The sequence below is a fragment of the Solanum dulcamara genome, chromosome 12 (genome assembly GCF_947179165.1).
Source record: "Solanum dulcamara chromosome 12, daSolDulc1.2, whole genome shotgun sequence".
NCBI lineage: Eukaryota > Viridiplantae > Streptophyta > Magnoliopsida > Solanales > Solanaceae > Solanum > Solanum dulcamara.
Window position 1 is genome coordinate 2,247,763 of NC_077248.1, and position 11,762 is coordinate 2,259,524.

Consider the following 11,762-nt stretch of genomic DNA (forward strand, 5'->3'; position numbering starts at 1 on the left):
GAAAGTCGATAAGGTTGGGAAGCAAGGTGGTTGTCACTCAAGCAACTGTGCAAGCAGACTCCGTGAAAAACTCTTTGTGTGTGTGACATATATATGCAGGACAGGTTCATGGTAGCACTTCAATGTATAAACTTTCAAACGTTTAGTTTTTAAAACATAGTTGTTCTTCTGTGCAGTCCTATTTATTGTGAACTCCATGGCAATGATTGTTTTTCCTGCATGTAGGCTTCTAACGGATAGCTCCACATACCTTTGTCATGTCTATAAACATAAGGGGGGAATGGTGAAAATAAAAATGAAAGAAGAAAGACGAAACAAATGATTATTTTGAGATCAAAGTGGCAGCATTGAAAAAAAATTCATTCTCATTTAATCTCAATAGGGATTCAGATACTAAGCAGCATTTATTGCATGAACAGAATCCTCATTATTGCTGGAAGATGATACAAAATTCTACAGAATTCAAATTGAGCTGGGTGGATACACTCAGAAAATGTATAAGAAGGCAATGGAGGTTATAGCCGTTGTCAGCAATATTGATACGAGGTTCACTGCATTATTATCAAGGACAGTAAGACCAGATATTCTCTTCACAGTTGGTCCTGGCTTCCCAACCACCTGCAACGTAAGATATCATAAACTATGAAGCATCAATAACCTACAGGGAAGAGGAATATCAAGTGTCCAAACTCTAAATTGTTGTTTTCTTTTTGTTATTGTTTACACAATGAACTCAATATCCTTTATCTTTTCTGGGGGCATGTCTTTGCTTTAAATATGACATACCATGTAAAATTAACAGAAACAGTTTCAATAATTCACCTCAACAAAAGAGAACAGCTGTGTGCACAAAATTTTAGAAAAATGATGGGTTCCTGAACATACAGTAGACTGGCTTTATCTCTTCTTTTGGTTCAGTAAGTTATAAAGACCTTTAGTTTAGGTATGCCAAAAAGACTGCTTGTATTTTTACCTAATTCCTTTCAATTGCTAAAAGAATAGTTTGATCGGATATCAGTGCACAAAGAATGTTTATCATAACTTCAAGATCTTCTCAAATACTGATAAAATTACAGCCATGGCAACTCAGATCTGGACGAAAACCATCTTACACAAACATGACATGGATTGCTTTTATGGTTTGAGGAAACACATTGACAGTCGTCTTCTACTTTTTCAGTTTTCTTTCACAGAGAAGAGGGAATGGGGTGATCAGTTACTTTGTACTGTTTCTTGCATAAACAAATCAACTTAGTTCTTTTAAGAGAGTAATTATGGCTGACCTTCTTCCGAACAGAACAGAATCCACTGAATTGTAGTGTTGCTCCCAACAAAGAATCAATAACACTTCCACATACTCCAGACAATGCAGAAAGTGGTATGACAAAAAGCTGCTTTACAGTCACATCCGATGTGCACTTTGTAGTGAAAAATCCCAGGACTACAAATGTCAATCCAATGACAGTGCCTGCTGCTGCTGCAGCCAAGAGTCCTGCTTTTGTCACTCCACCATTTGTACCCCTTCGAACTTGCTGATTTTAAGTATAAAGGAGAAATGAGAAACATAATGTCTTAATCTTGCACCTTCTGATAATAAGTCCAATAGGGTCAAGATAAAGCATAATAAATTGATTATCATGAAAATTTTAAGGTAGTTATCATGTTTCCAGGCTTAACTGTAGAGAAGAACTCAGCTTAAGAGATTAGCTCATAGTTGACTCTCAATAAATTAATCAAAATTCGCAAGGATGAAAAAGAAGGGGAAGTTTTATCAGCTTATTTGATTCCTAACGAACACTAAAGATAAAGACATTCTACAGTGTTTTCTCCTATGCATGAGGTGTCAGAATACATGAAAAACTTAGGACTTAGCAGATGGCAAAGCTTTGAATTCACCTTGAAAGTTGTAATTAGTCGAGGCTCCTCATTACTAAGTACCCCAAGCTCTGAAGACCATGTGTCTCCATTGCAGCAGCAATATTGGCCAATGATACCACCAATTAAAGATGTTATTAAGCGTGACTCTTTTGAATCCAGACATTTGTCCTCTGACCCAATCACCATCCATGCAGTCAGGACCAAAAGGGTTGCTATCCCACCGTTGAAGAGGACTTGAATCCTGTAGACACGAATTAAAATACTAATGAGGAAAGCTAACCCACATTATCTGTGGCCTTTCTACAAGGTTACTGTGGTATCCAATCACAAATTACAAAATACATTCTGCTGGAATTACAACCGTCTTGAATAAAGTATTACAATGGTAAAACGAACATATCCAACACATCTTTTACCTCCAATTTCTCTTCCTCGTTATTCATATCCATAATGACTAGGTGAAGTTGTAAATTTATGATGTCAGGATATCATTTCTTTTTGACAAATATAAGGGCTACAAAGAGACATTCTGGATAGTTTGCAACAACTGACGAAATTGGTAGAAAATATTGGTTTTAATCACAAAACACATAACGTACTAATGTAAAAAACTTCTAAAAATGACTTAATATTCACATTCAAATAACTGTCCTCATCAGCAATCCATGAAATCTACTCTTAATTGAGGAAAATTCTATAAAAGACTGAATTTTCGCATTGAAAAAACTATTCGACTATTAATTAGGCATACAAGAATCCTGATAAAAAAGATAAATTGTTCAGACTCTTGCACTTGAAATTTTTGAAGATGAGGTTTATGAACAAGTATCTTGTCACTGAAATGAAACAAAAAGCGAAAATTCTAATAGCAACAAAAAAATGGATAGGAAAAAAGGGAAAGAATTCTAACTTGATTCACAAGAAACAGTGAAAATTAAGATTTGGACTTCACATAATCCCAAGACATAACACTTGACTTTAGAAAATTTCCACAGGATTTCAAAATTGCCATCAAATTTATGAAGATGCAAAGAGAGCATCCAGATCTATTGCTGTTATGCCCTCTTTGCATCTTCATAAATTTGATGGCAATTTTGAAATCCTGTGGAAATTTTCTGTAAGTCAAGTGTTATGTCTTGGGAAATTTTCTAAAGTCAAGTGTTATATCTTGGGAAATTTTCTAAAGTCAATTATCCTTCATCAGGATATTCTTTAAAGAGTTAACATCCTGATCTATTGATCTTTCATGGCCACAAACAGAGCACTTATGTTCTGCCACAGTCATTCGATCATTTAGCATCATAAACAGGATAACGAACAGAACAGACCCTTCTGATAGGATAACAATATTGGCTCAAAAACCTGGAACCAATTCTGTTCTTAATCAAAATCTTGTCATGTGTTTTTTTTTTACATGAAACTGTATGGGAAAAAGAAAACAGATATATACTCGTATCACATACAACAAATTCATTTGAAATGCTACTTGCATCACATAGAAAACATTCATTTGAAGTGAAGGATCACTTTCCTAGGTCTTAAAAAGCAAAAAATAAAAAATAAAAAGATGAAAGGAAAAGCAATCTTCATAGAATAAATTAAAAACTCAGATGGAGGTTTTGGTCCAGAAACGAGATACAATCAAGAAAACTTTCTCTAAATGCAGAGGTTTAGGCGCTGAAGTTGAAAGGAAGTGATAGCAGCAGGTTTGCATACATAATTCCAACGCTTAAGTTGGAAAGACAAACTGTCTTGGGAAGGGTGACTGGGAGATTTTAAAATGTTTGTTCCATTCATTCCTGTAACATTAAGTTTCCAAGGAAGATTGGGAACTAAAATCCGTAGAAGAACTAATACTCTGTAGGTGCTCAAAGCTGGAGTGATCTACGAGAATGAGAAATCGTAAGTTCTTGCAAGCACTTCCAGAGAATGTGACTAATAGATCTCAGAGTTGAAGCACCATGTTAAACTTCAAAATTATTAACTGGTACCTTCAGCTCATCTTAGTCCTTCCTCTGTAGAGTTAAAGTGAGTTCGAGCATAAAATTTTCTCATTAGTCTTGTACGAGGAAAGGAGACAGTCAATGACAGGTACATATGCTTCGAAAATAGGCTTACATGCAAAAACTAAAACAAAATTTTGGGAAGATATGAACACCTTGGTCGAAAGGATTCAAAATGACTGAGAGATCTTTCTCGGAGGAGATGGAACGGTTATGAGGGTGGATATAGTCACGGCTTCGACCAAGTACATATAGAATATGATTATGGTACTAGAAATGAGGATGGAAAGGTTATTCTAAAGTTCTCTTTGCCTTATGATTTAGTTTATTATGAAAAGACCGCAAGGCTATACAAGAAGTCGTCATGACCACCCAACATAGGATGCTGGTCTTCGATGCAAAGCAAAAAAGTAGAGCTAGAAAAGAGATGAGCTATAAGCAACTGAGAACTCGATGATGGACACTTAAGGGCAAAAGTCAATAAGTGCTGCAAAAAAATGATAAAAGGGAGCAAGCGTGGGACTTAGATGGGGACACATACATTCTGAGGAAGGAAATGTTAGTATGCATTAAAAAGGTGACAAGTCAGGTGTGTATAAAGGCCTAGGACCTCAACCACAAGAATCATAGTGATGGAATGAAAAGATGCAAAGAGCTATTAAAGCCCAAAAAGAGAGTGATATAGGAAGTTACAAAAAGAAAGGTGGAAAAGTCTTTGACGGGTATAAGAAAGCAAAGAGGAAAGGAAACAATGCTACAAGTAATCTTGAGGGGAAGCCCTAGATGACTTATACCAAAAGCTAGAGATGTGAGAAGGAAACAAAAAAATGCATGAATTAGCACAGTATGAGTTAAAAACATAAACTGTAACATATATTTAAGATGATTATCAGTGTGGAGAGTACATAATGAGATCAAGAAGAGATGAGGGCTACTTTGACCAATTGTTCTCGGATCACAAGGATAACTTTACAGATCTCTATAATCTGGGAACAATAAAAACATTAGTTATATTCATAGAATTAGGCCAATAAAAATAAAGAATGCCTTGAAAATATGAGAACTAGAAAAACATGTGGTCCAGATGGTATGTGGTTTAGAAGTGCTTGGAGAGGTTAGAGTACAGTAGTATGACACCAGATCCGCAATAAAACTGGCTTCAATCACATGATGTCATAACCCAAGGAATCCAAAGTGGTTCTCATGGATTACCCCAAAGAATAAGGACAGAGTAACATTGCAACAACAATGCAGAATATATTCCCGTAACATTGTGAGGGGAATATAATGTAGAAATTTACACTTCACTTATGCTTTCAGATTAGAAATACTTCAACAACAGTAAATATGAACAGAACCTTTTTGCCATCAATCAACATTTAATTCAAGAAGAAATTGCAAAAATCCACGGAAAATGAATCGTGCCTTAATTTCTTTTCCTTTTGTTCCATTTTCAAAATCAAATAAGTTGATAAACCTATCAAGATATTAAGACTTAATAATCTTCTTGCATAGGTCTAGTGTAAGCTAGGAGTGTCCATAGAGCTATATGTAGTTCTGAGATTTAAAGAGCCTCAAATGTTAGAAAATCTTATTTGGGAACAAATTATTGACGAAGTAAAATGGGCTTTAGAGAAACATTTATCTTTTACTTCAATGAGTTTGAGGATTGTTTTTTATACAACAACATACCCAATGTAATCCCACAAGCGGGATCTGGGGAGGGTAAAGTGTACACAGACCTTACCCTACCTTGGAGGGTAGAAAAGTTGTTTCTGATAGACCCTTGGCTCAAGAAGAAACATTATCAAAGCAATTCAGGAAAAGATCTTTTGATGTTAAATTCAAGAGTTCTGGGAATAGGAACAGAGGGAGGCTCACTATGATTAATTTCAAACTAGCGTCTTGGAATGTTAGGGGTTGAATAGTAGAGAGAAGAGGAGATTAGTAAATAGTCTTATAATGGGGTGGAAGGCTGACATTATTTATTTGCAAGAGACAAAATTGGAAGGAAACATTGCAGAGGTGGTTAAACAGGTTTGGGGAGGGAGATGGATTAGACAGGCATCCTTGGAAGCAATTGGAACAAAAGGGAGGATTATCTTAATGTGGGATGAAAGGGCTTGGAAGGGTGAGGTACTGGAAATTGGCACATACTCTATCACATGCAAGTTTGAATCACAGCGTCAGAATTTTAATTGTCACATAACAGGTGTGTATGCACCAAACTGCTACAAAGAAAGAAGATTGGTATGGGAAGAACTGGGCTCTGTGAGGAGCTTAAGGGAAGGACCATGGGCCATCTGTGGGGACTTTAACGTCTCAAGATTTGCCTCAGAAAAAAAGAATTGCAAAAGGAGAACAAAGGGGTATGAGGAAATTTTTAGATTTAATTTAAGACATGGAGTTAATTGATTTACAATTGGATGATGCTACATACACTTGGTTCAAAGTTGATCAGTAAGGAATAGCATCCAGAATTGATAGATTCTTATTGTCCAAAGAGTGGGATGACAGTTTCAATAATGTGAAACAAATCCCACTTCAAAGACCGAGCTCTGATCATATTCCAATAGCCCTAATAGGAGGTTCCTGGGAGAGGAAAAAGAACTATTTCAAATTCGAAATTTGGTGGTTAGAGTCAGAAGGGCTCATTGAAAAAGTCAGAGGATGGTGGAGCTCTTTCAACTACACAGGTAAACCAGACTGCGTAAGCTCAAAGCCCTGAAATTTAAACTCAAGGAATGGCAAAAAGGGGAAAGTGGGAACTTGGACATACAAGGAAGAGATTGTTGGATCAACTGGCAATTTTTTATTTTTTTGTTAAGGTAGACTAACTGGCAATTTTAGATGCAGATAGGGCAGATAGAACTCTCACAGAAGAGGAACCAATCAAAAAGGCTGAATTGCTTCTTGAATATGAAGAACTGTTAAGGAAGGAAGAGATATCTTAGAGACAAAAGTCAAGAGCTCTTTGGTTGAAGGAAGGGGATAAGAATACAAAGTTTTTCCGCAAGGTGGCTAATGCACACAGAAGGTATAACAACATAGTCCAGCACATGATTCAAGGAGAAATCACTCAAGATCCTAATAGAATTGAAAAGGAAATTGTCAATTATTATAAAAGCTTGTACACAGAACCACTCAGTGGAGATCTGTTTGCCAAAATATGCAAGTTCCAGTCCTAACAGAAGAGGACAGAATGATACTGCAAGATAGGTTTTAATGAAATAGAAGTTTTAAGAGCACTAAAACTATATGCAGTAGATAAAGTTCCTAGACCCTTTGGGTTCACTATGGGATTTTTTTTGAAATGCTGGGAGGAGGTAAAGCAGGACATTATGGCTACTTTTGAAAACTTCTATGATCAAGGAATTTTTTAGAAGAGCTTTAATGCAACATTCATAGCACTTATCCCTAAGAAGAAAGGAACAAAAGAGCTAAGAGATTTTAGGCCTATAAGCTTGATTAGCAGTATCTACAAACTGAATTTCAAAGTCTTGACTAAGAGATTGAAAGGAGTGGTTGATAAACTGGTAGATTCCCAACAAATGGCCTTCATAAAGGGGAGACAAATCATGGATGCTACCCTGATGCTTATGAAGCTGTAAATTCAAGACATAAACAAAAGATGCCTGGCATTCTTTGTAAGTTGGACAAAATTAAAGCCTATCATCATGCGTGACGGATTTATCTTCTGAAGATTCTAGAAATGATGTGTTTTGGACACAAATGGCTAAAGTGGATAAAGTATTGCATCTCAATAGTGGGTTTTTCAGTACTAGTAAATGGTTCCCCTGCAAGTTTTTTTCAAACACAAAGAGGGCTTAGACAAGGTGATACTCTGTCACCTTTTCTATCCCTATTAGCAACAAAGGGACTAAACATCATGATCAAGACAGCTAACCTAAGAGGATGGATCAGAGGGTCTGAAGTTGCCAGGGAAGGGACTAACAGAATGGAAGTGACACCTTCAATATGAAGATGATACTTTTCTGTGGCGCTGAGAAAGAGCAACTGAAGTATTTAAGGGTAATTCATGTGTTGTTTGAAGGAGTATCTGGTTTGCATATCAACTGAAGGAAGAGCTAATGTATCCTATAAATGAAGTCACCAACATGAACTGTCTAGCTGCTCTACTTCGTGGAGAAGTTGGTAGTCTACCAATAGTTTACTTGGGATTACCTTTGGGTGCTAAATCCAAATCTACAGAAATATGGGATTGAGTGATAGAGAAGTGTGAGAAAAAGCTAGCTAGGTGGAAATTTCAATACCTTTCCTTAGGAAGAAGACTAACTCTGATTATTTCAGTCCTTGATTCTTTACCAACCTATATGATGTCTTTATTCCCCATTACAGTAAGGGTTATCAAAAGGTTGGACAGCATCAGGAGAGAGTTTTTGTGGCAGGGAAACAAAGAAAAGAAGAGGTAACACCTGGTAAAATGGAAATCAATGGTGACAGCTAAGAAGAATGGGGACCTGGGGATAAAGATGTAAAATTTCAAAATAAACCTCTGAAGGATGAAGTGGTTATGGAGATATGCCAATGACAATCAGTTGCTTTGGAGCAAGGCCATTGGTGCCAAATATGAAAGGGAAGACAGTTGGATGAAAAAGGTGGTGAATAATCCATATGGGGTCAATTTATGGAGATCTATAAGAGAAATGTGGGCTGAGGTGAAGAACAACTCAAAGAAAAAAGTGGTGAGTGGAATAAAGACTAAGTTCTGGAAGAATGAATGGCATGAAAAAGGCAATTTGGAAGCTCTATTTCCAGATATCTTCAATCTACATCTGTTCCAACAAAGGTCCATAGCAGAGCTATGGGCACCACAGGGGTAGAACTTTACCTTTAGGAGGCAGCAAAATGACTGGGAAATTATGAGAGTTGCTAAATTTCTTAACACAGTGGCCACCTTTAATGGGCTTCAGAGTGGGGAGGATATATTATGGTGGAGTGGTAACAACAAAGGTGTATTCAAAGCTTACAGGATGATGGATCAACCAAGCCATCATAATCTAAACTGGCCATGGAAGCAAACTTGGAAAAATAGGATACCCTACAAAGTATCCTGTTTCATCTGGTTATTGGCCAAGGAAGCAGCTTTGACTCAGGACAATGTGATGAAGAGAGGGATAATCTTATGCCCTAGATATTTTCTTTGTAAGGAAACATCTGAGACAGTGAACCATCTGTTTCTACACTGCAATTACACTCATAAGCTATGGAGAATATTTTTTCTACACTGCAATTACACTCATAAGCTATGGAGAATATTTCTAAGTCTGAAAGGCATCTCCTCGTAGGAAATTCACAAAGGCTCTGAAGAGCTATGGGGAAGCAGGAGAAAATGTTAAAAACAGAGATAGATGGAGAATTATCCCGGCTGCTATATGGTGGTCATCCTGGAAAGAGTGGAACTCTAAGTGTTTTGATGGCATAGAGAATAGTGTGTAGAAGGTTAAACTAAACTGTGTTGTGTTGTTATGTTTTTGGTGTAACCAAGTATACTCAAATGAAACTGTCTCCATAGTTGATGCTTTAGACTAAATTTAGGTTCAGAGCAATGAAACTTGCAGTGATTTAGGTTCAGAGCAATGAAACTTGCAGTACACATGTATACAAACTATGGAGACACTTTCAACCCATGTACTGGTTGTGATATAATACAAAATTAATAAGCTCAAAAAAAAAATACGGAAGTGGAGAACAAACAACAACAAACCCAATATGTTTTCACAAGTGGAGCCTGGGAAGGGTAGAGTGTCCCCAAACCTTACCCCTACCTTTGAGAAGGTAGAGAGGTTGTTCCCGAAAGACCTCGGCTGAGCAAACAGTGAAAAAGAGGCAATAACAACAAATAGAAAAACCAACAAGATAATAAGATACAGTAACAACAACAGGTAGCGATGGAAATCTAAAAATAAGGGAAAGAAATGAATAATAGTCTGAACAAAAGGAACACGGCTTTCTAACGGAAGCCTACTATGATGTGATGTTATGTGGCACTCGTAGTTGGGGACCACTATCTTTCTTTCCGAAAAATGCGTTCGAGGTTCAAGAGAAAGGAGAGGAACCACCGCCCAATGGTGCATTTACGAAAGTATGGTCACCAGTGGCTTCACCTTTTCAGCTGCATTGAACTGCCGCATAAACAACGTTTTGTCCCGCCTATCCACCTCTGGAACTTCGGTCCCTAGCTAGGAGCGTATGTGTTGACTTCGTGAAACCTTAGTAGGATGGGATAAAATTGTTGCCATGTGACCTCCTGGTCACAGGTTTAAGCTGTGCAAATAATCTTTTGCGGAAATGAAGGACAAAACTGTGTACAATAAATCTTTGTGGTCCGGTCCTTCACTGCAACCTTGTGCATAGCAGGAACTTTAGTGCATCGGACTGCCTTTTTTTTAGATTACAAGATACAGAAACAACAGGTAGTCATAGAAATCTAAAAATAAGGGAAAGAAATGAATAATAGTCTGAACAAAAGGAACATTAACTAAAAATAAAGCGCAGCCCGATGCACTAAAGTCCTACTATGCACAAGGTTGCAGACCAAACCACAAAAATCTATTGTAGCGCAGTTTAGATTTACCAGTTACTACAAGCTCCTCTTTGAAAAGAAACATTAACTACAACAAATTAATATTATAATCGAAGTACAACAAACACCATATAATAATTGATTTTCATGATAGACCTATATTCAGAAAGTCAAAATTGGAGTAATACCAATCGCGTTGACCGCCCTCTTTGAATTCAGCATCAATTTTCCTTTTTCTATCTTCTCCAACTTTGGTAAACTTTGAAGAAGTGAAAAAGAACACCAGCAACATCGCTCCAAACCTAATGATTCAATCACATGAATCAGAAATCAATCAACAAACTAAGAATAAAGTATTTAAGCGACTGCAGCAGAGCATACCTGTAATTAACGGCGAGGTGAATAAACATGACAATGAATCCAGCAATAGCACCGGACAAGCTGAGAGACTTGCGTTTGTAAGATCTAATCGCGATTACCGATGAAAGAAGCGCAGCCACTGCCGGTTGAATCAAATGTTTTTCCATTTTTCACCTGAATGTTCACCGGCCGGCAACTACTACTTTTTTCCGGCTGATTTGGAGAGTTTAGAGAGGTTGAAAATGAGTGTTGAGAATTTATGTTTGTTGTAGAGTGAGCTTATTTTGACTAAATTCCTTTTTTAAAAATTTTATTTTAAATTGGGTCCCAAGACGAAAAATGTATTACAAAGTAATCGAGCAATTCAGATTGCTCTACTTTGACCGGATTCTTTTTTTATTTTTTATTTTAATTGAGGGACTCGGAAGGCGGGAAATGTGAGAGAAAATTACAAAGCAGTCGAGCTACTAAGATCACTCTACTTTGACTAGATTCTTTTTCATTTTTTATTTTAAACGAGGGGCTCGAAAAGCGGAAAATGAGGAAGGAAATTATAAAGTAATCTAGCTCTTATGATTGTTTTACTTTGATTCGATTTATTTTTTTTACATTGTGTAATATTTTTTTATGATTGTGATGCCTGCGTTATTTTACGACTAATTTCATAAATATTTATTATTTCTCATCGTCAATTCTTCTATTACTCTCTTCGTTTCAATGTGTTTGATTTATTTTTTTAAAACTAAGATCTCTTATTATTTTTAACTTTGCATATAACACGTGTAAAATTACAAGATTAGAGAATATTTTAATATATATTAAGTATCCCTTAGTTTAGGATTAAAGTATTCAAGAATTTTTAATATTTTGTACCAATTTTTGTCCGGTGTCGGGTCTCTGTTGGTGTGCCACTTTTAATTTTATAACACTTCAAAAAGTCGATACATTTTAAAATAGTTCTTGCATAAGTTTAA

General features: G+C 36.5%; 1 protein-coding gene across 1 annotated transcript; it reads right to left on the reverse strand.

The window, feature by feature from the left end:
• Positions 1-347: 347 nt before the first annotated feature.
• Positions 348-11,064, reverse strand: LOC129876552 (protein PGR). The gene is made up of 5 exons (XM_055952011.1): positions 10,810-11,064; positions 10,617-10,730; positions 1,897-2,119; positions 1,284-1,532; positions 348-618 (listed from the first exon to the last, which is right to left on the reverse strand). The coding sequence occupies exons 1-5, from the start codon at positions 10,953-10,955 to the stop codon at positions 487-489; spliced, it is 864 nt and encodes a 287-aa protein (XP_055807986.1). The 5' UTR covers positions 10,956-11,064; the 3' UTR covers positions 348-486.
• Positions 11,065-11,762: the final 698 nt, after the last annotated feature.